General features: G+C 38.8%; 2 protein-coding genes across 12 annotated transcripts in view; one reads left to right on the top strand and one right to left on the bottom strand.

Annotated features, from left to right (window-relative positions):
• Positions 1 to 8,338, top strand: part of LOC140487047 (semaphorin-4D-like) — a 251,700-nt gene extending 243,362 nt beyond the window's left edge. For both annotated transcript variants that reach the window (XM_072586500.1, XM_072586508.1), the window contains 2 exons: positions 4,246 to 4,343; positions 8,103 to 8,338. In XM_072586500.1, the coding sequence (XP_072442601.1) occupies positions 4,246 to 4,343; positions 8,103 to 8,132 (128 nt within the window). In that variant the 3' untranslated portion in view covers positions 8,133 to 8,338. The remainder of the gene's footprint in view (positions 1 to 4,245; positions 4,344 to 8,102) is intronic.
• The window catches only part of secisbp2 (SECIS binding protein 2), a 136,982-nt gene that overhangs the window by 899 nt on the left and 110,496 nt on the right, over positions 1 to 25,587 (bottom strand). For 6 of the 10 annotated variants that reach the window (XM_072586382.1, XM_072586421.1, XM_072586388.1 and 3 more), the window contains 2 exons: positions 24,458 to 24,656; positions 14,206 to 22,058 (listed from right to left, as the gene is read on the bottom strand). In XM_072586382.1, coding sequence (XP_072442483.1) covers positions 21,886 to 22,058; positions 24,458 to 24,656 — 372 coding nt within the window. In that variant the 3' untranslated portion in view covers positions 14,206 to 21,885. Of the gene's footprint in view, positions 1 to 14,205; positions 22,059 to 24,441; positions 24,657 to 25,587 lie in introns of those variants that run through there. The other 4 variants (XR_011962700.1, XM_072586397.1, XM_072586407.1 and 1 more) reach the window with 4 other exon arrangements.

The following is a 25,587-nucleotide window of genomic DNA, read 5'->3' as shown; positions in this document are numbered from 1 at the left end:
CCACTATTAGCTATGTTATTACCAGGTGTCTGTATGTGTGGTAGTGACTTGGTGTGTTTTATGTTGACATTGTCCATCACTAGAGAGGAGACTTCCTGGTCTGTGTGGTTCAACAATGGATTGCCTTAGGAGATATTAATATCTTTTTCCAAATTAGTATTTCTTGTACATTAAAGAATGACAGACCTTAATTGACCAACATTTCCAACATTGAGAGATGCTGCTTAGAGAGGGAAGATCAAAAACGAAAGAGGATTCAAGCTCCATTAAACACCATTCTGAATAGTTGAAACTTAGAGCTTTTTCATTAATTCTGAAGAAGTCACATCAGACTTGTAACATTAACTGTGTTTCTCTCTCTACAGATGCTGCTGACCTGCTGAGGTTCTCCAGCATTTTATTTCATAGACCATAAGAAATAAGAATACAAATAGGCCATTCAGCCCCTCAAGCCTGCTTACCATTCAATAGGATCATGGCTGATCTGCAATAGCTTCAGCATCTGCAGTATTTGAGTTATTAGAGTTATAATGACAATAAAATATGAAGGCTTTTTGTTAATGGATTTAAATTTTACAGTGGAACAAAGGCACTGTTGGGTATTACAGTGAACATTGCGTTTATATGACAGCAACTGAAACTATCGATGTAAGGTCAAAGCATAAAGTAAACACTGGAGGGGAAAGAACAAGTACTAAAGCAAGTTTGGTTCCTAAAATCACAGTTGGTCTGGCAGCAATATGACATACATTCTCTGCCCAAAAACAAGGCCTGAATTCACAGTCTTTCTGATGCTTCATCTCAAGCCAATTCCTTAGTAGGTCTTGTCAGGGCTGGTCTTTCATTCTCAGAGACAGGAGCCAAGGTTCCAAGTCTACCTCTGCAGGAAATGAGACAAATGTATGTTGCCAGTATTATTCTGAATCTGGCTGTCTAGCCAACAGCCCTGCCATATCCAGTTGTGACTAGGTGAAAGTGAGGACTGCAGATGCTGGAGATCAGACTCTAGAGTGGTGCTGGAAAAGCACAGCAAGTCAGGCAGCCTCCGAGGAGCAGGAACATTGACATTTTGGGCTAAAGCCGTTCATTAGGAATCGGGAATCTTCCTGATGAAGGGCTTTTGCCTGAAACATCGATTTTCCTGCTCCTCTGATGCTGCCTGACCTGCAGTGCTTTTCCAGCACCACTCTAATAGTGGTGACTATTTAAGCAACTCGATGATGGAGGATCCCAGCACAACAAATAAAAAGTTAAGATTGAAGTATTTGCAACAATTAACTTTCGGAAGTGTTGATTGGATGGTCCACTTTGGTCTCCTCTAGAGATCCCCAACATCTCAATTGCCAGTCTTCAGTTAATTATTGATATCATGTGAAGTGAAGCAAGACTGTTGGAGGCACTGGATAATGCAAAGGCTTTTAGGCATTGACAATAGTCTGACACTGATATTTAAGATTTTCAAGCCCCTAGCCAAGCTGTTCCAGTGCAGCTATAATGCTGACATCTCCCTAAAATTGTGGAAAATTGCCCAGGTATGTTCTGCACACAAAAAGCTGAATAAATCCAAACTGACAGCTTCATCAATCTTACCTTGATCATCAGTAAAGTGATGAAAGGTGTAATCAATAGTGTTGTCAAGCTGAAAGCACTCTCTGAATCTCAATATAGCTTCTGCCAGAGCCTGACAGCTCCTGCTATTGTTACTACCTTGGGTCAAACAGAGGAAAGAGCTGAATTCCAGAGGAAAAGTGAAACAACTGCCAAGGCATCCAGGAGTCCTAGCAAAACAACAAGTCAATGGGAATCAGGAAAAGTTCACCAGTTAGGAGTCATACTGGCACATAGGAAAATGGTTGTGGTTGTTGGATGTTAGCCATCTCACCTTCAGAACATGTCTGTGGGTGCACAACCATCTTCAGCTATTTCATTCATAACCTTCCCATCATAAAGTCAGAAGTGTGAATCTTCATTGATAATTGCACAATGTTCTTCATTATTTGCAGCTCCTCAGATAATGAAGCAGTCCATGTTCAAAAACAGGAAGATCTAGACAAAATCTAAACTTGAACTGACAGGTGGCAAGCAACATTTAAGCCACACAAGGACTGGGCAACAAGCTTCCAACCATTGTTTCTGATCAAAAATTACAGAGGGATCTTGTTCAGATGGGGAAGTAGGATAAGGATTGGCAAGTGCAATTCAATACAGATCAGTGTGAGGTTTTGGACTTTGGAAAATCAAACCAAAGTAGAACTTACATAGTAAATGGTAAGGTCCTGAGGAGTGTTTGTGGAACAGAGGGACCTAGGACTACCAGTATATAGTTCTTTGAAAGCGGTGTCACAGGTAGACAGGGTGGTGAAGAAGGTATTTAGCCTGCTGGCTGTCATCGGTCAAGGAACTGAGTACAGGTGTTGGGACATTATGTTACAGTTGTATAATTCGTTGGGAGTATTGTGTACAGTTTTGGTCAGAAAATGTGTTGCTGGAAAAGCGCAGCAGGTCAGGCAGCATCCAAGGAACAGGAGAATCAACGTTTCGGGCATCAGCCCTTCTTCAGGAATGAGGAAAGTATGTCCAGCAGGCTAAGATAAAAGGTGGGGAGGGAGGTCAAGGTGAGGGTGATAGGCCAGAGTGGGGTGGGGGCGGAGAGGTCAGGAAGAAGATTGCAGGTTAGGAAGGCGGTGCTGAGTTCGAGGGATTGGTCACCCAGTTATAGGAAAGGCATAGTTAAACTGGAAAGAGTGCAAAGAAGATTTACAAGGATGTTGCCAAGACTAATAGACCTGGGTTATAGGGAGGGATTGGCCAGCATAGGATTTTATTCCTTGGAACATAAGAGAGTGAGAGGTGGCCTTATTAAGGTGTATAAAATCATGAGGGGCATAGATAAGATGAATGCATATGGTATTTTTCCCAGGGAAGGGGAATTGAAAACTAGGGGTCATAGGTTTAAGGTGAGAGGAGAAAGATTTAAGAAGGACCTGCGGAGCAATCTATTCACACAGACAATGGTTCATATACGGAATGGGCTGCCAGAGAAAGTGGTTGAAGCAGGTACAATAGCAACATTTAGATAGATACATGGATGGGAAAAGTTTAGAGGGTAATGGATCAGTTTGAGCCAATGGCCCTGTTTCCATGTTGTATTACTCTGACATTATCAAAACTGTTATCAAAACTGTACTCCCACTATCACCATCCTGAACTGAACTAGCCATATAAGTACTGTGGCTGCAAGAGATGGTCAGAAACTAGGAATCATGTAGCAAATAACTCACTTTCTGATTCCCCAATTAAAAAGTACAAGTCATGAATGTAATGGAATACTTGGCCATTTGCCTGGATTACTGCAGCTTCAGCAACACCCAAAAAGCTTGACATTATCCAGTCCAAAATCACCTGCTTGATTGGCATCACATTCACAAATATTCATTCCCTCTATCACCAATGAGTAACAATAGTGTGGACTATCTACAAGATGTATTTCAGTGTCACTGATTCAAAATCGTGAAACTCCCTCCCAACAGCATTTTAGGTCTATCTACAGCAAGTGGACTGTAGCAGTTTGAGGGCAGATCACCACCACCCTCTCAAGGACAACTTGGGATGGTCAATAAATGTTGGTCTAGCCAGCGATGACCACATCTCTGTGAATAAAGTAACTGACTCACTGACACAAAGTATGGAAAGTGGAATTTCAGGTTGATTCCTATTATCAGAAGACTTGTTTCACAAATTTAGAAGTGTATTTGGCAGTGTATGTCCAACATTTTCTGCATCAACTTCATATTCCAAATATCTACAGCACAAATGCTGACTCAACTCTCTTTTATATTGGTATCATAAACGTTCTTCTGGCATATGTGCACATGTTAACTTAACAATCCAATTATTTTCCTCCATCAAACTAGATACAGAACTTTAGTGGAATCAAGAGCTTTATACATTTGGTTAAGAATAATACCCAAAGTTCACAAAGTGTACACTAGTTAAGTTTACAGGTTACCAATCAGATGGTTTGAGGTGGTAGTAGTATCTGCAAGGTGATTATATGTTATTTAACTGTCATATATTTCTGTACTTGTAGATTTTTATATTTATTTTTCAATTATGGAGTGTTATTTCTCTAATATAGTAAAAATGTTCTTTGCAATGACAACATTATTTTCCTTTGCATTTTTGACACAAGTTCAGTTATTTGTGTTAGGGCTGTTGAATTTACATTATATATGTTTGATTCAGATAACTTTACCCAAAAGACGTGGTCGAAGGAACTGGCAAAATGGAAGAAGGCAATAGATGATCATGAACAAATGATGCAGGCTTGGATGAAGTCATGGGTAAGAAAATAAAATCACATAAATACAATTATTCTCAGAAGTTCCCCCTCATTAAGTTATCAAGGAAAGAGTGCTAAGGTCACAATGACCTGAAAACTCTTCTTTTCAATACGCTTAAAACATCAAAATTAAATTTTAAAATACTTGTATTCATATAAACCTGAATTTAATTCTTTTCCTACTTTTTTTTTTGCAGATACTTACGTTCATATGAGTTCATTACTAGTTTATTCCTTGTCCTGAGTCAGTCTTTAGGATATATATTAATCAGTTCCATCACTGGGGAAATGCTGGGCCTCAGCCCATCATTACGTTGTACAATAGGGAAACACATGGCTTTAGATTAGATTAGATTACTTACAGTGTAGAAACAGGCCCTTCGGCCCAACAAGTCCACACCAACCTGCCGAAGCGCAACCCACCCAGACCCATTCCCCTACATTTACCCCTTCACCTAACACTACGGGCAATTTAGCATAGCCAGTTCACCTAACCTGCACATTTTTGGACTGTGGGAGGAAACCGGAGCACCCGGAAGAAACCCACGCAGACACTGGGAGAATGTGCACATAAACAGCCGTCCAAGACTGGAATCAAATCCAGGTATCTGGTGCTGTGAGGCAGCAGTACTAACCACTGACCCACCGTGTCGCATAGTAAGGAAGCCCTTCGGCTCTGGGCAATTTTGAACCACCAACCTTCTGGTTAACAGCCGAACACATGAAACTATTGCACCACTATCAATACAAATTTTCCACGTTTGTGTGGTTTTGCTCTAACAGAATGAGATTGTCACCTGATGGAATAAGGTAAGTTTTGCTAGTATTATTGTAAGTCTGATGGTCTGACAAGTAATTGAGAAAACTTTGAGATCATCTCTCAGATGTATTCTTCTAAATGAGCCACATAAACTAGAAAACTCAATCTGAGAAGTTGCACGAGTAGGTCAGGGGATATAGTAGTAAAAAGCATATTTATAATAGGTTCATCATTAGCCCACTTTCTTCACCTCCTCCATGTCCGTCTGCTCTCCTCCACATCCTCTGGTCTATATCAGCATGTAGTATTATTCAAGCTGATGGAGAAGTTTGAACTAGGTGTCTCGTGAGAAGAATCTGACCAGAGTTCCTAATTTTCACAATTTGCAAGTTTCCCAAAAATCACAGACCAGTTTAGAAAAAGAAATCATGATGGGAATTTCTCACATCAGTCTGTGTTTCACCATTTTGTGACCATGTTAAACCAATCGGTCTTGATAGTGTCATTGTAATGATGGTAATACAGATAGGATGTCATCATTAACCTGTGAAACTGACAGCAATTCCTGTAAATCAATGTATATAGTTAAATGTGGAAATCTGGAAGTTGCTGCCAGTGGCTTTTTTGTCCGTCCCTAGTTGTCCTGAGATGGTGGTTGTGGGCTGCCTTCTTGAACCACTGCAGTCTATGAACTGTAAGTTGACCATTATGGAGGGAATGCCAGGATTTTGACCCTGTGACAGTGTTAGAATGGTAACAGATTTCCAAGACAGGATGGTGAATGGCTTGGAGGTGATCTTGCCGACGGTGGTGTTCCTTTCCATCTGCAGCCCTTGTCCTTCCAGATGGAAGTGGTCAAGGGTTTGGAAGGTTCTGTCTAAGCATTTTTGGTGAATTTCTGCAGCATATCTTGTAGATACTACACATCTCATTTATGAGGGAGTGGATGTTTGTGGATGTGGTGCCAATTAAGTGGGTTGCTTTGTCCTGGATGATGTCAATAATCTTAAATGTTGTAGGAGTTGCACCCATCTGGGCAAGTGGGGAGCTCTTCATCACATTGCTAATTAACTTGTGCCTTCTAGATGGTGGACTTATTTGGGGTGTCAGGAAGAGAGTTACTCGCTGCGTTACTCCAAGCCTCTGACCTGCTGTTGTAGCCACTGTGTTTATGTGGTGAATCCAACTGAGTTTCTGGTCAGTGGTAACCAAAGGATGTTAATAGTGGACAATTCAGTGACGGTAACACCATTGACCAGTGGTTAGAATGTGTCTCTCATTGGAGATGGCTATTGACTGGCATTTGTGTGGCACAAATATTGCTTGCCACTTGTAAGCCCAAGCCTGGACATTGTCTAGATCTTGCTGTGAAGTGCTTCGAGCAGTATCCAAGGAGTCATGAATAGTGCCGAACATTGATGACCGCACAATGAACATTCCTACTTCTGATCTTGTGATCGAGGGAATGGTTGGACCTTCACATACCTTGACAAATCCGTGCAGTCTGCCCTTCAACAGCCACAGCCATCTTTCTATGTGCTAGGCTACCACTATGCATCAACGTCTGCACTTGAGGTCTTTGCTAATGTTTCATTCAAATGATTTCAACAATTTTCATGAGCTTCAATTTTTTAAACTTTTATTGCTGTGTTAAAATTATGTTTAAATAGTATTTTTAAACCATATATTTAAATTATAATTATGACAGGACAATCTCTTGGTTTGAAAATCTCATGTCATATTTATGGATTTTAAATTTCTGTCATTAGAATTTGTTTTTTTTTAAATGATATTTCAGCTTTCACCTTGAATCCCAAGTGCATATCCTATAACTCTATTCTTCGTTAGAGAAAAATAGCATATTTTATTTCTCTGACTTGCTTTGGTGGAAACGCTTCAATCAGGCTGCTAAGCTTACCTGATAGCAGCAATATGACTGGATGATTTCCATCCTCAAGAGTTGATACCAAATTTCATTTTGGAGAAGCTGCAATCCATCCAATCTTCCCATTCAGGCTGAGCACCGTTACTTTGCCTCTGAGTACAATATCTAACCTGTAACCGTGCTATTGGATCTTTTTAGTACAGTGGACTCTATTGCAGTCTTAATTTTTATAGAGTCATAGTCATAAAACACAGAAAACAGAACCTTCAGTCCAACTTGTCCATGCTGACCAAGTTTATCAAATTAAACTAGTCCTATTTTACTGCATTTCGCCCATATCCCTCTAAACCTTTCCTATTTAGGTAGCTGTCCAAATGTCTTTTAAATAATGTAACTATTACCTGCATCTAGCACTTCCTCTGGGAGTTCATTCTGCATATAAACCATCCACTGTGGAAAAAGCTGCCCCTCAAGTGCTTTTTAAAATCTTTCCCCTCTTATCTTAAAATATGCCCTCTAGTTTTGAACTCCCCTACCTTAGGGGGAAAAAAAAACTTTATGATTCACCTTATCTATGCCCCTCATGATTTTATAAACTTCTATACTGTCATTCCTCAAATTCCTACAATCCAGTGGAAAAAGGTTCCAACCTCTGCTTATAACGCAAATCTCCCAGTCGCAGTAACATACTTGTAAGTCTTTTGTGCACTGTCTCCAATTTAACATATCCTTCCTATAGCAGGGCAACTAGAACTGTACACAGTACTCCAAAGTGATCTCACCAACATCCTGTACAACCACAACATAATAGCTTCAGGGTCCTACCACTAATTGTGTCAGTCTTGCCCTTGTTCGAATTACCAAAATGCAACACATCACAATTTTCCAAATTAAACTCCATCTGCCATTCCTCAGCCCACTGGCTCAATTATCAAGATCCCTTTGTAATCTTAGATAACCTTCCTCGCTTGTCTATTGTACCACCAATTTTAGTTTCATCCTCAAACTTACTAACCATGCTTCCTAAATTCTCACTTTCTTTATTATGGTCCTCCAACAGCTTAACTCCCTTATCTAAAAAATGAACTATAATTTTTTTTTAAACACTCTTACAGGACAGCTGCGACAAGGAGGACCTGAAATAGGATGCAGACGAAAAGATTTGCATCGGATTAATGAAGATAGGCTGATGTATGCTCTAAGCACCTGCACGTGAATAAATTAAAAACCTGTCCAATGCAGAAAAGCTCCTTTTGCTGTTACCCTTGCAAATTTCAAAATCAATGTACTGAATTTGTAGCTTATTATACCCGTGCCTCATGATAATTCTGAATATTTTCAGTTTGCCAAAGTGAAATAAACTTTTGTTTTGACTGAATTCTAGAACACTCTAAACTCGTAAAGCTTGTTATTCATCAAAAAGTGCATTCTTATCAAGACCTGTTACACAGAATTAGTTAAGTCTGAGAGCCCCAGTTGCTTACCATTTAGTGATGGTTGTTTTGTTTGTCTGAGCATACAAAATCAGCAAAAATGACTGCCCAGTAGAATTGATCCATCTGAATACTGTCAGATATTTATTTCAGCTACACTACCAAATTTATAAAGATGATGTTAGTGATGGCTGGATTACATTTCTCTAAACTTTTTTTCAGAACTGCTAGCAATTAGAATAATTTTATAATCCTGGATTATTTGTTTTACTTTGCAACAAAGATGCCTGTGTAAATACAGTACAGGTCAAGAACAAACAGCCTTTTAAAAAAGAAATATAGCTGTTGTAAGAATTTTAACTATATAGATTTCCATCCAAATGCATTAACAATGCATGCTACTATACAGCCTGTCATGACACTTCACAATAATTACGAGTAATGAGATGGTGCACAAGTCTCAAGAGGTAACATAACTAAAATATCACTCATTTTTCCAAAAAATACATTTAAGTTGGTCACTGTTTGTGTGCAAGTATATGAAACTTTGCCAAAGTTGTGAAAGAGTCTGGATTTGATCTTCAGAACTTAAATCTAAAAATACCTTACACTGTTTGTAACAGGACTACTCTCATTCTTGCATTCAAATGCAAATAACTGTCACTGCACATTAGTAAAATAGTTCCTGTAATTCCTGAAGAAGGGTTTATGCCCGAAACGTCGATTCTCCTGTTCCTTGGATGCTGCCTGACCTGCTGTGCTTTTCCAGCAACACATTTTCAGCTCTGATCTCCAGCATCTGCAGTCCTCACTTTTTCCTATAATTCCCACGGTTATTATCTGTCAAATAGTATTGAAGGTCACCATAACCATAGAACTTTGAAGAATGCCAAATCAAGAGCCACAAACTTGTATGCAATTCTTTCATACACTTGCCCTGAATCCTGGACTAGAGGGATTGACTTCACACTCAAAACTTCACTGTGACTAAAAGGGCTAACAAAATTTGAGTTTTTACATCACAAAAGTTTCTGATATTTTCTCCCAGCTCTCAATTAGGCTGAACTTTGAAGATTTCAAGGTAGTGCTTAACACACAGGCACTAAAGTAGTCCCCATGAAGCAGCATATATTCTGGTCAGACCTGGTCCTTTTTCCTGTTGTTAGCTTTGATTACTTACAGTGTGGAAACAGGCCCTTTGGCCCAACAAGTCCACACCGCCCCGCCAAAGCACAACCCACCCATACCCCTAACCTAACACTACAGGCAATTTAGCATGGCCAATCCACCCTCACCTGCACATCTTTGGACTGTGGGAGGAAACCGGAGTACCCGGAGGAAACCCACGCAGACACTGGGAGAATGTGCAAACTCCACACAGTCAGTCGCCTGAGGCGGGAATTGAACCCAGGTCTCTGGCTCTGTGAGGCAGCAGTGCTAACCACTGTGCCACCGTGCTGTGTTTTTCCCAAACAGCCAGAAAAACACTAACCCTTGAGAATGAGAATCTACAATTGTAAGCAATTTTGTTCGAGTATAATCCTTGCTGCAATAGTTGTTCACCCAGTCAATTTGGTGGTAAACTTGTGATAGTCATAGAGCAGTATGGGACGGGGAACAGACCCTTTGGTCCAACTCGTCCATGCTGACCAGATATCCTAACTTAATCTAGTCCTATTTGTTGGTATTTGACCCGTATCTCTCTAAACCCTTCCTATTCATAGACTCATCCAGATGCCTTTTAGATGTTGTAATTATACTAGCCTCCACCACTTTCTCTGGCAGCCCACTCCATACAGCACCACTCTATATGTTATAACGTTGCCTCTTTGGTCCCTTTTAAATCTTTTCCCTCTCACCTTAAACCTATGCTGTCTAGTCTGCCCCCCCCCCCCACCCCCACCCGACCCCCAAACCCAGGGAAAAGACCTTGTCTATTTATCCGATCCATGCTCCTCATGATTTTTATAAGGTCACCCCTCAGCCTCCAGTGCTTCAGGGAAACAGCTCTAGCCTATTCAGCCTCTCCCTATAGCTCAAACCCTCCAAACCTGGCAATGTCCTTGTAAATCTTTTCTGAACCCTTTCAAGTTGAAAGACACCATTTCTAAAGCAGGGAGACGAGAACTGAACGCAGTATTCCAAAAGTGGCCTAACCAATTTCCTGTACAGCTGCAACATGACCACATAACTCCAGTACTCAATGCACTGATCAATAAAGGCAAGCATGCCAAATGCTGCCTTCATTATCCTGTCAACCAGTGATTCCACTTTCAAGGAGTTTAAAGAGCTGTGAATCTGCACTCCAAGGTGTCTTTGTTCAGCCAGGACCTTACCATGAAGTGCACAAGTCCTGCCTCGATTTCTCTTTCCAAAATACAGCACCTTGCATTTATTTAAATTAAACTCCATCTGCAACTCCTCAGCCCATCTGATCAAAATCCCATTGTATTCTGACATAATTGTATTAAAATCCCATTGTATTCGCTGTCCACGATGGTGAAATGAAACAAATCAATATATTTGTCAGGTGTGGCTCAGTTTGAAGTCCAAACTGTCATCTCAGGTGGACCTAAGATTACATGGGAAGAGGAACTTCAAATTGTCACCAATGGTATGCTAGAACATCATCATGAAAACCATATATATGGTCTAATGGTTGGTTATGGGGGTTTGCTGTGCACAGATTGCCTGCCATACCAAATACACTTCAATACTTTTTCACAGGGCTTCCAGTAAACCAAAGATCATGAAAGGTGCTACATATACACATATGCAACGTTCAGCAACTGGGAACTTTTTCTGTAGGATTCCTCTGATGATGCTACATGATTAAAGTGAAAAGTGATGGAGGCTTGGCTAGGCAACTAGTCTTACAATGTCAACCTTAAGCTAAGATCACAAGGATCTTCTTGTTTTTCTGAGCTATAATACATATCATAACCTTTGATGGAAGTAGATAGAATTCTAAGACAGCAGTGGCAATGGAAAGTAGAGGCCACTACTAATCAACAACTGTGGCTTGTTTATCCTGAAAGGCATACGCTCATTTGAATTACGGTTGGGGAGGGCAAGCAATTCTGGAGGAATTTGAGCTGAACAAAACTCAATTCGGAGGACTGATGGTTGCAGATCCAGGATGAACTTTAGGCCAGATATGACTCCCATTTAACGTTGCCTTATTTTCATAATTCTAATTTAAATGATCACATCATTATCACTTCCTAGACTTTTTTTCTGCTTAGGGTCCAACAGCACAGAGACAGGCTCTTTGGGCCAAACTGGTCCATGCTGACCAAAATGTCCATCCATGCTAACCCCATTTCCTTGCATTTGGCCCATATCCTTCTAAACCTTTCCTAAACATGTATTTGACCAAATGCCTTTTAAATATTATTAATGTACCCACCTGAACCACTTCTGCTCATTACACATGCATATCACACTCCGGTTTCATTTTATTTTGTCCCCTCTAACCTGAAACTGATACCCTCTAGTCCTTGATTCCTCAACCCTGAGAAAAAGGCTGAGTGTATTCACCCTACCCATGCCTCTCATGATCTTACACACTTGTACAAGATTCTACCCCCCCTCCCCACCCCTCAGTCTCCTACGCTCTAAAGTAAAACCTCCGAGCTTGTCCAACCTCTCCCTATAACCTGGGCCGTTGAGTCATGGCAACATCCTTGTAAATTTTTTTCTGTACTCTTTCCAATTTAATAACTTCCTTCCTATAGCAAGGTGACCAAAACTGATCGCAATACCTCAAGTGTGGCCTCACCAATGTCCTGTATCTTTCCAACTTCTATACGCAATGCACAGACTGATGAAGGCCAGTGTACCAAAAGCCGCCTTCACTGCCCTGTGTACCTGTGCCTACACTTTCAGAGAACAATGCACCTGAACTCCAAGGTCCCTCTGTTCAACTACATTCCTTAAGGCCCTACCGTTCACCATGATTTGACTTTCCAAAATGCAAGACCTCCCACTTATCTATATTAAGCTCCATTGCCATTTCTCAGCCCACTTCCCCTGCTGATCAAGGTCCTGCGACAATTTCTGAGAAACTTCCTCACTATCCACGGTACCTCTTATTTTAGTGTCATCTGCAAACTTACTAATCATGCCTTGTACATTCTCATCCAAATCACTGATATAGATAACAAACAGCAATGGGCCCACCACCCACCCAAGGCTCACCTCTAGTCACAGGCCTCCAGTCCGTGCCTGATGAAGAGTTCATGCCCAAAACATCAACTCTCCTGTTCCTTGGATACTGCCTGAGCTGCTTTGCTTTTCCAGTGCCACTCTTTTCAACTCTGACTCTCTAGCATCTGCAGTCCTCACTTTTTTCATAGGCCTCCAATCCAACAGGCATCTTTTCACTATTACCCTGTTTCCTACCATCCTACCTGCCCAAAATATTCACAGAAAATTTTACCATGTGAACTGATATTTAAATTATTATGTCACTTTGTATTTAAATGCAATCTAAAAGACAAAATCAACAAGCAGATGAGATGGGTTCTGTTTTGTAATAGATCCATTTTTATAATGGACTTTCAGAAAGCTTTTGATAAAGTCCCACACAAGAGGTTAGTGAGTAAAATTAGGGCGCACGGGATTGGGGGCAAAGTACTAGATTGGATAGAGAATTGGTTGGCTAATAGGAAACAAAGGGTAGTGATTAACGGCTCCATTTCGAAATGGCAGGCAGTGACCAGTGGGGTACCGCAGGGATCCGTGCTGGGACCGCAGCTTTTTACAATATATGTAAATGATATAGAAGATGGTATCAGCAATAACATTAGCAAATTTGCTGATGACACAAAGCTAGGTGGTAGGGTGAAATGTGATGAGGATGTTAGGGGATTACAGGGTGACCTGGACAAGTTAGGTGAGTGGGCAGATGCATGGCAAATGCAGTTTAATGTGGATAAATGTCTGGTTATCCACTTTGGTGGCAAGAACAGGAAGGCAGATTACTACCTCAATGGTATCAAATTAGGTAAAGGGGCTGTTCAGAGAGATCTGGGTGTTCTTGTCCACCAGTCAATGAAGGCAAGCATGCAGGTACAGCAGGTCGTGAAGAAGGCTAATAGCATGCTGGCCTTCATAACAAGAGGGATTGAGTATAGAAGCAAAGAGGTGCTTCTGCAGCTGTACAGGGCCCTGGTGAGACCACACCTGGAGTACTGTGTGCAGTTCTGGTCTCCAAATTTGAGGAAAGACATTCTGGCTATTGAGGGAGTGCAGCGTAGGTTCACGAGGTCAATTCCTGGAATGGCAGGATTGCCTTACACGGAAAGACTGAAGCGACTGGGCTTGTATACCCTTGAGTTTAGAAGACTGAGAGGGGATCTGATTGAAACGTATAGGATTATGAAAGGACTGGACACTCTGGCAGGAGGGAACATATTTCCGTTGATGGGGGAGTGCCGAACCAGAGGACACAACTTAAAAATACAGGGTAGACCATTTAGGACAGAGATGAGGAGAAACTACTTCACCCAGAGAGTGGTGGCTGTGTGGAATGCTCTGCCCCAGAGGGCAGTGGAGGCCCAGTCTCTGGATTCTTTTAAGAAAGAATTGGATAGAGCTCTTAAAGATAGTGGAGTCAAGGGGTATGGAGATAAGGCTGGAACAGGATACTAATTAGGAATGATCAGCCATGATCATATTGAATGGCGGTGCAGGCTCGAAGGGCAGAATGGCCTACTCCTGCATCTATTGTCTATTGTCTATTGTCTATAATGTGCAGAGTAGACATCATTAGAACACTGAGTTTCAGAATCAAATGTTTAATCATCTTTAAAGGAACCTACATACATTGAGTCAACAAATTTACTTTTGAAAAATAACCAAAAGCAGCAAATCTGATTCATATTTAATAGTTAATTTTTAACCTATAAATGTTACTTTCATTTACATTAAACTTCTTGAATTACTACAACTAAATGAGATTTTCAAAGGAAGTGTTTCAACAACTATCCATCTTATGAAAAAGGCAGTTTGGAATACATTCTACATTAAATTACTTAGAATAAAACCTATCCTTAAAGTAAAATTCACAGTTTTGCAAAATCAAGACAGTGTTTATTGCCTTTGTAAATCAAGTAAATGGAGTTATAGATCAGCAGGCAGTTCCTTATATCATCAATTACCTCAAGTTGCATTACAGGTTTGTTTAAAAAAAAGCAAGAATAATGGTGCCTTCCATAATATTGCTAAACAAAAATTGATCTTTACAGATAACTTTACTGTTTACTTTTTAGAACAAAAATCAAACATTAATTACAGTTCCACCTTTTTGAAACAGCTGGTGCACTTACATAATATTGTTTGCAGAAAGGAATTTTTTCGTAAGTGGACATCCATATCACAAACTTGGAAGATGCCCAAACCCCAGTCACAATCCTAGGTTTTGGATCTGAACCAGTTTTAAAAATATATTTAGGCACCAGCGGCATGCTGAAACCAGTCTTGGATTGCTTTTGCTATTCCATAACTAGCTCATTCTCTTTACCAGGTAGTTCATTGCAGATTACAGGAAAAGAAGGAAAAGGGAACAGTAATAAACAAGAAGAATGAAAAAAAACACACATTATTTGGTGTGATGTTTCTATAGAAAGAAAAATAAATTAGCATTTGCTTCCCATAAAGCAGACTGAACTGCCCACAGGAGTATTTGATACTTTTTGTAAATTGCCATTTCGTGAATCCACCCTCAGCGCAATCGAGCCAGCTTTACAAGCTAGCATATTTATGTTGTCAAAATATCAATCAACTATTAAAAAAACTAAATAATTATTCAATACTGTGAGCCAAATCTTCTGTATCAGTAAACAAAAGTTGCAGGTAGGTCTATGAGTAATTCCCAAGCAGCTGGGAATTGCCCTAGAAGTCAAAACTTTCAATGGGTAGTTAACTGGTGTTCAGAAGTCTCTAGATAAAGTCAACAGCTCAGAGTCAGAGGTGGAGACTTCAAACGGATTCCAACTGCATTAACTCGATTGTTACCTAGGAAAAATTTGGATTAAAGCCTACTGTAACTTGAGTAATTATTAACTTTACCCAACCAACAATCTCAACCCTGTGCACTCCTCCCACCTGGAAACCCCATGACACCTGACATCTTACCCCTCGTGCATATTGACATTGGACCCAAAGACCCACTCCCATCCCCCATAACATATTGATTAAACCAGCCTAAAACAACTCTCTTCCCCCTACCCAACCAATGCTAAGCATGGATACACTTACTTATCATCCTATTACCTCCACACAAGCACCCAAGGACCTTTCTACTACTTGCACCCCTCATCCACATGCCACCTTACATCTTCACTTACCTCATTTACTTTCTCTCAGCTGCTGTCAAATTGCTTCAGGACTTTTAAATCTAATAATACTGCAGCTGGTATTGAAAAATGGGTGGGTGTAATGGCAATACTGATCTACTCTGCTGTTGGTTGCATTGTATCTTTGTCCAGTCTCTAGACAGCATTTGACCCCAGAAATTCACATGGAGTGCTCCTCTAAAAGTAAGTTTTTTTTTGCACGATCATGGTCAGCAATAGGATTTCCGAGCCTGATTTGAAATTCTGGGCCTACATTAAATTGTAGTAAATACATCAGAGTGACAGTTAACCAGTGCTTTCATGAATAGTTAGCCTATCACAAGTTTTTGGAAAATGCAAAACTTGCTGGAAACTCAAACATGTAACCAACATGTTTATCAGACTGTTAGCTTAAAAATAAAGATGTGAACATTTTTATTCCTTATTGAAAGTAAGGAAAGTAGGATTTGTACGATTTCAATTTGTTTTTGTATTTTACGTTTTTTTCTAACTCTTCCCCACCTCGACTGAAGGTTTGGAGTCCCTCACCATTTTACAGGTGAATGACCTCCAGTAACTCATTAATTGGCAATTATTTATATGATGTTGAGCATAGGCAGACTATACAATTGAGATGAATAACACCTTGCCCACTTCTGGTTTATTTACTATCTACACCCTTTCACATCTGTTTAGGGTCACCAAATAAGGGCAAGGTGATGGCATTGTGATAACATCCTTGGACTGGTATTCCAGAGGTCCAGGCTATTTGTGGGAACATGGGTCCAAATCCTACCATGCAACTATTACAATTTAAATTCCAATAACAAAGCTAGCCATAATAGTGGTGACTATGAAACCATTCCAATTTTTCTAACGACCCATCTGGTTCACCAACGTCTTTTAAGGAAGGAAGTCTGCTGTTGTGTGACTCCATACTCACATACCAATGTGGTTGACTTTTACCTGTTTTCTGAAATGACCCTGAAAGCCACTCCATTCAAGGGCAATTAGCAATGGCAAGAAGTACTGGCATAACTGACAATTCCCACATCCTGTAAAAGAATTAAGCAGCAGCAGCAGAAACATTTGTTGATCTTTCCCCTACCTAACCAATGGATGTTAATACCTTTGGATATTATATTAGCTAACTCAGCACAGATTAGCACTAAACTGGACACAATAGTTGTTATTGCTCAGACATAAAATATAGGGCCTGAATGTGCTCAGTATGTGAAATCTGAGATTCATTCCCAATGTTTGTCTACTTGAAATACAGAGGAGGAGCAGAAATTTGGCCAGGTTTTGTCCGAAGCCATCATGGCAGCCTGTTTAGAGTGAAATCTCCACCCATTATTAGTTGCTAGGTCTGACAATTGCCTCATCTCTGGAAAGTGTTATTCTGAGCAGCTGGTTCAACCAGACATTCCAACCTTGCTGAGATATTTTTTGGCACAAAGGCGATCTAATATATTACTCGATCACAACTAAATGTGCTTGGATAAACTACCACAATTCAATGTCTGCACAGCATACAAATTAAGAATCCTCCATACAAAATGAAATAGCTTGTCAGCTAAGGAGAAAAGATAGCACCTTAATGATGAAACAACCCTGGGACAAACCAGATCATTATGTCTTCAAATAAATCAATGTTTAACAACACCACATACCCCACACTAACCTGGAAACTGAACAGACTTCTCATAGAAAACTTTTACAATAATTGAGAAAAATTGGGAATTATTCCAGATTCAGGGTTCACTGAAATTACTATTTTAAATATCATTACCAGTGACAAATGTAAGAATGATTCATTGAGATCAATCAAGTAATGAATCAAGTTTGCATTCCTTATCTTCAAACAATTCCCATAGATGCTGGAGAAATGAAATAAAAACAAGTTCTGGAGAAACTGAGCAGATCAGGTAGCATCTGCAGAGAGAGAGAGAAACAAAGTTAACACTGAGTTGAAATCTCCCATACTTACATAATTTCTCCAGGACTTTCTATTTCTATTTCATATCTTTTATTTTTACAACTCACCCAACTCCATTGGACCTGTCCTAGATTACCCTGAATACGTCATTGTATCTGTTGTTACATACGAATTAATAAATTCTGACCATTAGACATATTTGGTTTGTTACTAGTGACTATAAAATTTATCTTGTTTCAATGTACAGTATGTAGAATAGTTGAATATTTTGACTCCCATACAAAGCAAATCAAATTTAAACTATAGTTGAGATGAAGAGAGCTTTCAAATCAAAGAAACTAATCAGTGTTATAAGTGTAAGGTGTTTTCACGACAGTTGTAAACAGCAATACTCGCCATTTGGCATTCTCACTTATGAAGACATTCATCACTGGTTGATGTTGATTATGCCTTATATCAACCTCAGATTTTATTTGGACTAGCTTGCTCCAGCAGATGGGAATAAGCTTGAAATTTTGTAAACTGCACATATCATCTCTCTCATAATCTGTCAAATGTATTTTTTGCAGCAGGTGTACGTTAAATCTATAATATCCTATTACCATGGGACTCATGTTACATGCTGTACTTTGTTGCAAGTTGGAATTTGGATGGTTTCCAAAAATAGTAACAGCATTCTGCAAACATGAAGTGAGAGGCAAGTGTTCATGAATTGTCAAAACTTTGGATAAAGTTAGATTGAATGTCGCCTAAATGTAGGTCCTTAGGGACATGATGGTATGGAAGATGGGCAAAGAAAATTGAATTAATAAAAAAAAGTTTAACTTCTTGTTTGCTACTCACTTTGGAAAATAAAATGTCCCTGCTGTTTTCCAATTTAAATGGCAGATAACAAGTTGTCATGGGTTGGGTATGCAGAGTAAAGAGTGCAGCCAATGTACAATTATTGAAACATCATATGTGTTCTTATCATTCTTCAGCAATTAAAAACACGTGCGTGTTTCAATCAACTTTTGATGCATTATGTTTTCAAGCTGATTTTGCAGCTGTACGCTTTGAAAGTTAAAAACAAAATTAGCAACTTTTGAAGCTAGTTCTGTTTTCTGCAATTCTGCAGAGCTAACCAAAGCAAAACTGCTTTGCAATTCAGTGTTTATTTTTATACAACCTTAAAGCTTCAGATGTATAACTGATAGAAGCAAGCTTTAAATGACATGAAAGCTGTCTTAACGTGTTTGAACAACCACAATAAAGATGCTAAAACAGTTTGAAATAGCAACAGCAGAAGAAAGGAGGCAAATTTGGAATATTAAACAATGCATCACAAAAGATGATGGTTAGGTTGAAGTCTCAGAATTTGCATGTTGTTCAAACTTTTATCAATTATGCTTTCATGAGCTATCTGCTATTTTACTCCAACCCTGCAGATGTCCAAAGTTATTAAAGTTCAAATTTGAATAAGAATTTTCTAAATACCCTATATGTCATGGCAAATTCATATTTCTGCAGTTTTTACTTATTAATTAGAAAGTCTTGTAGCTTAAGTGTTTCCTAAAATCACAATTGAAGCAAATCTTTACCAAGGGAATTAGTCATGTTCTAACTAAGCATAATAGGGTTTGGAATTAATCAGCGTTAAGTAAAGTTCATTCAGGACATAAACAAAAAATTAGTCATGTGGACTGAACATTGTTTTTGATGTCACAAGGGATAAATGGAATACAGCAAACTTTGTTTTAACTGACACCTTCTGAACTAGCACTCTTGATGACCAGCAAAAACTATATACCTCAAATATCACAAAGTTTACTGCATTATTCTGTCCAATTATTGTTTTTTAATGTATTTAAATATACTTTTTAATGGTGACACAAAATATCAACAATTCTGAGTCAACTTCTCCATAAATACCACGATCTATCATGATGTACAAGTTGTCAGCTAAGGGTCCAAATGAGAAGGCTCTCTGCCAGTAAGTTTTATTTAAGGCAGAGTTGCATTATTATTTGTTATTTATGGTGTAAAAAAAGTATAACTGTGAAGTGTGTTATGTTTTTTGTTACTTAGTGTGTATTTTTATATGGATTATGTGGACATCTTGAATGTCTGGAATACTTGATTAACTGGCCAACAACCAGTGTACACCTCAACCCATAGGTGCTGGTTAATAAAATGTTTGCTGTATTTTAATTTACTGAACAATGGATTTTTGCAAAGATTGTGCTACAGCTTTTGCTGTTCAAGTTATTCAGAGACAGGGGTGAAGGTTTTGTCATTCACTTATCCTCCATACAGATTAATACCATTAGCAAATTCTATCGTGTACATATTCAAATAAATCTGAACAAATTAACTGATGCAATTATATAGTTAAATTCAAGGTATTAATTTGAACTTTTATAAAATTAAAATATCTACTTAGATTTTGGTAAACTATTCAATATTAGTAGAAAATATCCAAACAGCGTGTATTATTATAATGAGATTTGCCACCCAGGTAAATAGTGCAGTGAAGAAGGTATATGGCGTACTGGCTTTTATTGGTAGAGGAATTGAGTTCCGGAGTCCTGAGGTCATGCTGCAGTTGTATAAGACTCTGGTGCGGCCGCATCTGGAATATTGTGTGCAGTTTTGGTCGCCATACTATAGGAAGGATGTGGAGGCACTGGAACGGGTGCAGAGGAAGTTTACCAGGATGTTGCCTGGTATGGTAGGAAGATCCTATGAGGAAAGGCTGAGGCACTTGGGGTTGTTTTCATTGGAGAAAAGAAGGTTTAGGGGTGACTTGATAGAGGTGTACAAGATGATTAGGGGGTTAGATAGGGTTGACAGTGAGAACCTTTTTCCACGTATGGAGTCAGCTATTACAAGGGGGCATAGCTTTAAATTAAGGGGGGGTAGATATAGGACTGATGTTAGGGGTAGGTTCTTCACTCAGCGAGTCGTAAGTTCATGGAATGCCCTGCCAGTAGCAGTGGTGGACTCTCCCTCTTTATGGGTATTTAAGCGGGCATTGGATAGGTATATGGAGGATAGTGGGTTAGTGTAGGTTAGGTGGGCTTTGATCGGCGCAACATCGAGGGCCGAAAGGCCTGTACTGCACTGTATTCTTCTATGTTCTATGTTCTATGAGATGCATCACAAGGACATTGGATAAGCTACTCTGACTTTGAATGACAAAGAGGCTTTGAATGTCATGTCCTGAAAGAATACTTGTTATAATCTGCCACGGTAGCATTGTGTGCCTCACTGCTTCTCCACTGGTTCATTTCAAGTTGTGAAGTAACTCTCAACAGCAAAAAGATGGATTGTTATGATATAGCTTTGTAATGGGTGTGAATATATAGTTTAATAATAAATATTATTTTTGCAGCAATTCTGTAATAATGGTAGCTAGGACTGAGCACTCAAAATGCATTGGGAAAATTCATCCCCAAAATGCCCAGGAAAATTAAAGCATAGGGATGACAATTTGGAGAAAAGTTGCCCCTTATGTGAATTTGAGGAGCTGCTTCACCATTCACAGGCTTTTTCTCTCAACTGCTTGTTGCTGATTTGTTCACAAGACTGGATCACTAAATAAATGAGATGGTGAGAATGAAAATGGAGCCCAGAAAACCAAAAAATATCCCTTGAAAATCTCCACAAGAGCACTTGGGAAAGGGGTAATTAGTTGATATCTACTTGCCATCATACTTTCCTGCACTACACACTGTTGCTGTTCTGTCTCAGATCAAACCAGCTTTCTTAAATGAAATCTAATAGAAAATTGTGAATTTCAAGAAAATGGAAAACTGCACGGTACAAAAGCTGCCTAATTGCAGGAGTTTTTAAAACTGAACTGGGACTGGTGCAAGCTATTGTAAATTTCAATCTCAGGAATAGGGTAAACTGAGTAATAATTTAGCTTTCTGTTATCTATCATTCTTAACTTGATTTCTTCAATCTATTTAATGTTAACTGATGTTTATCATTGGCTGAAGAATGTTAACTAAACAATTAAATGTTAATTGGATTAATTTCACTTGGTTGATAGAATTTTGCACATTGCATTTTTTCCAAAGAAGGGAACATTCATCTATGGAAGGGTTTTTCACTTGCTCTAAATTTTAATCACTATTTTCTGCACGAAATAGTGGAGAGATAGCTGCAGAAGCATTGTAGTGCAATGAAAATTCACATTCATTCATCTTATTGCTGCTTGACACTCAAAATCAAGAATGGTTTTTGGAAAATTCTGGACTGAATCACCAGATTCTTCTTCTGATTCACAATGTAGAGTTTCTGAAGTTCCTGCATTTTCAGTGTTGGATAGGTTGGAGTTCGACTGTCTCTTGAGCAAGTTTCTCCACGTAGTAACTATAAGAGTGATAGATCACAATATTCACTTTTTTGCAAATTAGGTATATCAAACTGCAACATCCATTAGGAATTTCTGTTTTTGTACTCTGTTGCAATTAAGAAACAAAGTAAAACAAAAGTAACTTATCCAGTATTCTAAATAAACTCAAATGCAGCTTACTGTTTTTTTAAAAAAAAATAGACCTGTTTGACTGCAACATTATGGTATCATTTCATAATGGTACATTAAACAGATGATAACATAGCAGATACCTTTCAAATTAATTTATTTGAAACAAATTTTCTTTTGCAGATTTTGGACTGATGTTTACTAAAGGTTGAAAATATATATTCTACTTTTCACATCAACAGAGAACATAAACTGAGTTAAACTCAGACTAATCCTTTATCACCTGGAATACAAGTTTACTTCTTGGTTTGGGTGCACATGGGTTCTCAGAACTGCTCTGGAGTTGACTTGCTCTTCACTACAATGGAAACTTTTCCATGTTAGCCCCACATTCAAACTGAATGACGCAAGTCAAGAAGAAGCAATATAGCTAATTTTTTTTGAAGATTGAGAATACATAGCAGATTAGAGTCTAAAAGATTAACTGAAGTTGAAATAGTACAAATGGAGCAAAGGAAGAAAGAGGAGAAGGAAAGGAAAATATCTTATTTTGTATGGTTTTCAGTATTTAGCATTTGTAGTTTACAGCAGACATCACATTTGTTTCAGCATTTGTGTGAGATGCTGTTTAAAGAAAAGCTCACAAAGACCTGACCTTGCCTGCAGTTTAAGGATTTAAACAAAGGAAAATCAGTTGGAGATTTTTAAAGAATCTCTACATTAAATGTATGGAGAAATTAAGTTCAGATTCAGGATGTCACTTAGAGAATATCACTGATGAAGTACTAACCAGAATTGATCAGAGGGTTCTAAATGACATGATGATGGAAAGACAATGGAGAATTGCATCACACTTATTTTGGCTTCCAGATGTACAGTATATTGTACCAGAGTGGCAGTTCAATGGGCACCACCAGGTGTAAAAAGGGGGTGGTCAAAGAGGACCTAACAAAATACATCTAAGGAAGACCTTCAAAAACAGGACACCAAGTGGGCTAGAGTGAGAAATTTTTATATACCAGGGCCAGTGGCAGTGTCCTGCTGTGTATTGTTTCCACTGGTCTTATGTGGGACAAGTCAATTTAATTAAAACTTTTAAAGGTTAATAAGGCATCAAGTTAATTCACAACAGAATTATGCTTGTACCTTGCCTTAATGGGCAGCAAGGTGGCTCAGAGTTTGGCACTGCTGCCTTACAGTGCCAGGGATCCAATTTCGATTCCAGCCTCAGGTGACTGTCTATGTGGAATTTGCACATTATCCCCATGTCTGCATCTGTTTCCTCTGGGTGCTCCCGTTTCCTCCCACAGTCCAAAGATGTGCAGGTTAGGTGAACTGGCCATGCTAAATTGCCCATAGTGTAAAGGGATGTATAGGTTAGGTGCATTAGTCAGGAGTAAGTGTAGAGTAATAGGGTAGGGGAATGGGTCTGGGTGGGTTACTCTTCAGAGGGTCGATGTGGACTTGTTGGGCTAAATGGCCTGTTTCCCCACTGTAGGGATTCTATGATTGTCTATTAACTACAATGGGTATGTAAGGGTTTTTTTCCTAAATTCCCTTTAGTGCTGAGAGCCTTAAATCACGAGACCCTTACAGTTGTTTCTTTGTAATAATGCTTCTTACTGAAGTTCAACACTGGGCCCAAAACCAATACTGCAAAGAAAAGCCTAATCTCCCTTTAGAGGTGACAACTTAAAAGATCCTTTTGTCGAAAGTTCTGTGGCCCATGCCCTGAATTAGAGCAAATTTTGTTCAACTATGAATCCCATGCTCACATGATTGGTCACTGTTTAGGGCCTCGGCTGGAATTTTCTGTCTGGTCTTTACTGATCTGCAAACTCACTTCACTCATTGAAGACTCTCTTTGAAACCTAAGTCGTTGTCTTAAATTTTTGATATTTATCTACTTGTATTTTGCTTTTTATTGGCTCTGCAAAAGCCTTGGCATGTTGCATTATGTTAAAAGAGCTCTATAAATTGTCATATAAAATCCTAGATGTAGTGTATTTACTACAAATATGCTATATTTTACAGTATCTAGACAACTTACATATATAGATCCTACAGCCTCAGTACCCCGGCTAATGAGGGAGAAGTTTGCAAGTAATTTAAACAATTCTAATAGCAGAATGTGTGAGAATTTTATTGCATTCCTAATTTGCAGAACTGTGTGCAGGATTGCAATTTAACCAATATCTCACAATTCAAAAGTATAAGTGTCCCATGTATAAATGCTGTGAAGAAGGTTTAAGTGAAGATTTAATACTACACCATATTTGATATGCACCATATTCTGGTTCACCAGCCTCCAAAAAGGACTGAGAGGTCATGTTATCCAACGTAGTTGTGCTTTCCTCTATCAGATTACACAATGGCTCTTCTGAACATCCTTCAATTGCTATAAGTTCTTGCTCTAGGGCATTAAGCATTTCCTGATATGCTTTCCTTGCTTCTTCAGTGAGTTCAACCATTTGATGAAATTGATTCTGTTAAGTGAAATATCCAAAAATTTAGGTCAAAATATATATTCTTATCAAGCCATTTTCTGGTTTGACAATAGAGTAAATCTCTATTTTTGTAATCCAGCTACCAGAAATTCACTTTTAAAATTAGCAGAGATTTCAGTTTTGAGAATGTTATTCCCCACAGAAAATACGAAACAATACTTTTGACATTATTTTATGATTTTAGTGAATTATCGTCAAATGACCGAATGCTTCAAATAATTAAGCATTAAGCAGTTGATTAATTTGATTCCTGATTTACAGAATGTGAAGGTGTCCATGTAAGTTCCCCCAATGGACCTTCATCTATAAAGCGACTGAATAATATGATTCTTTGAACAGAAAAGAAATTTTACAAATTCACTCACTTTTATCACCTAAATTTGCATCTGAAAATAGTGACCACTTTATGATGGTTCAGCTTCATTTTAATTTTATCCATCAAAAATTGTCTCACCCCACTTCAAACCATCTTGCTCTAAAAAAAATTAGCAGTTTTAGTTCAGCATATAAGCGGCTACCCTAACCCATTAAAAGTTCTGAGAATCTGACAAAACAAATTTTTTGCGACATTTTTGTTGCACTCATCCTGTAATTGATAACCGACAATGATACCAGCTGTTTGTACGGTACAGTTGACCACATACTTCATACTGATTTATATTTGACCAGTATCCAGCTACCAGAATATTCTGAGCATGCAGACTTTCATGGAGGTAACCACTCAAAGACTGAAAAAAAAGAACTGTGGTTTCTGAAAATCTGAAACAAAAAATGGTATGCTGTAGAAATTGCAGGAAGTCTGTTGAGAGAAAAGCAGGTAAGGTTGGGTCAGGATTCAAATCATTTACTTTTTTCCAGGCCTGCTAAGTACCTCCAGCACATTTTTGTCACTTGAAAGACATGTTGGTTA

This window comes from Chiloscyllium punctatum, chromosome 2, assembly GCF_047496795.1.
Source record: "Chiloscyllium punctatum isolate Juve2018m chromosome 2, sChiPun1.3, whole genome shotgun sequence".
NCBI classification, from domain to species: domain Eukaryota; kingdom Metazoa; phylum Chordata; class Chondrichthyes; order Orectolobiformes; family Hemiscylliidae; genus Chiloscyllium; species Chiloscyllium punctatum.
Note: the sequence above shows the minus strand (reverse complement) of the source record. Positions and strands in the feature narration are given on the sequence as shown.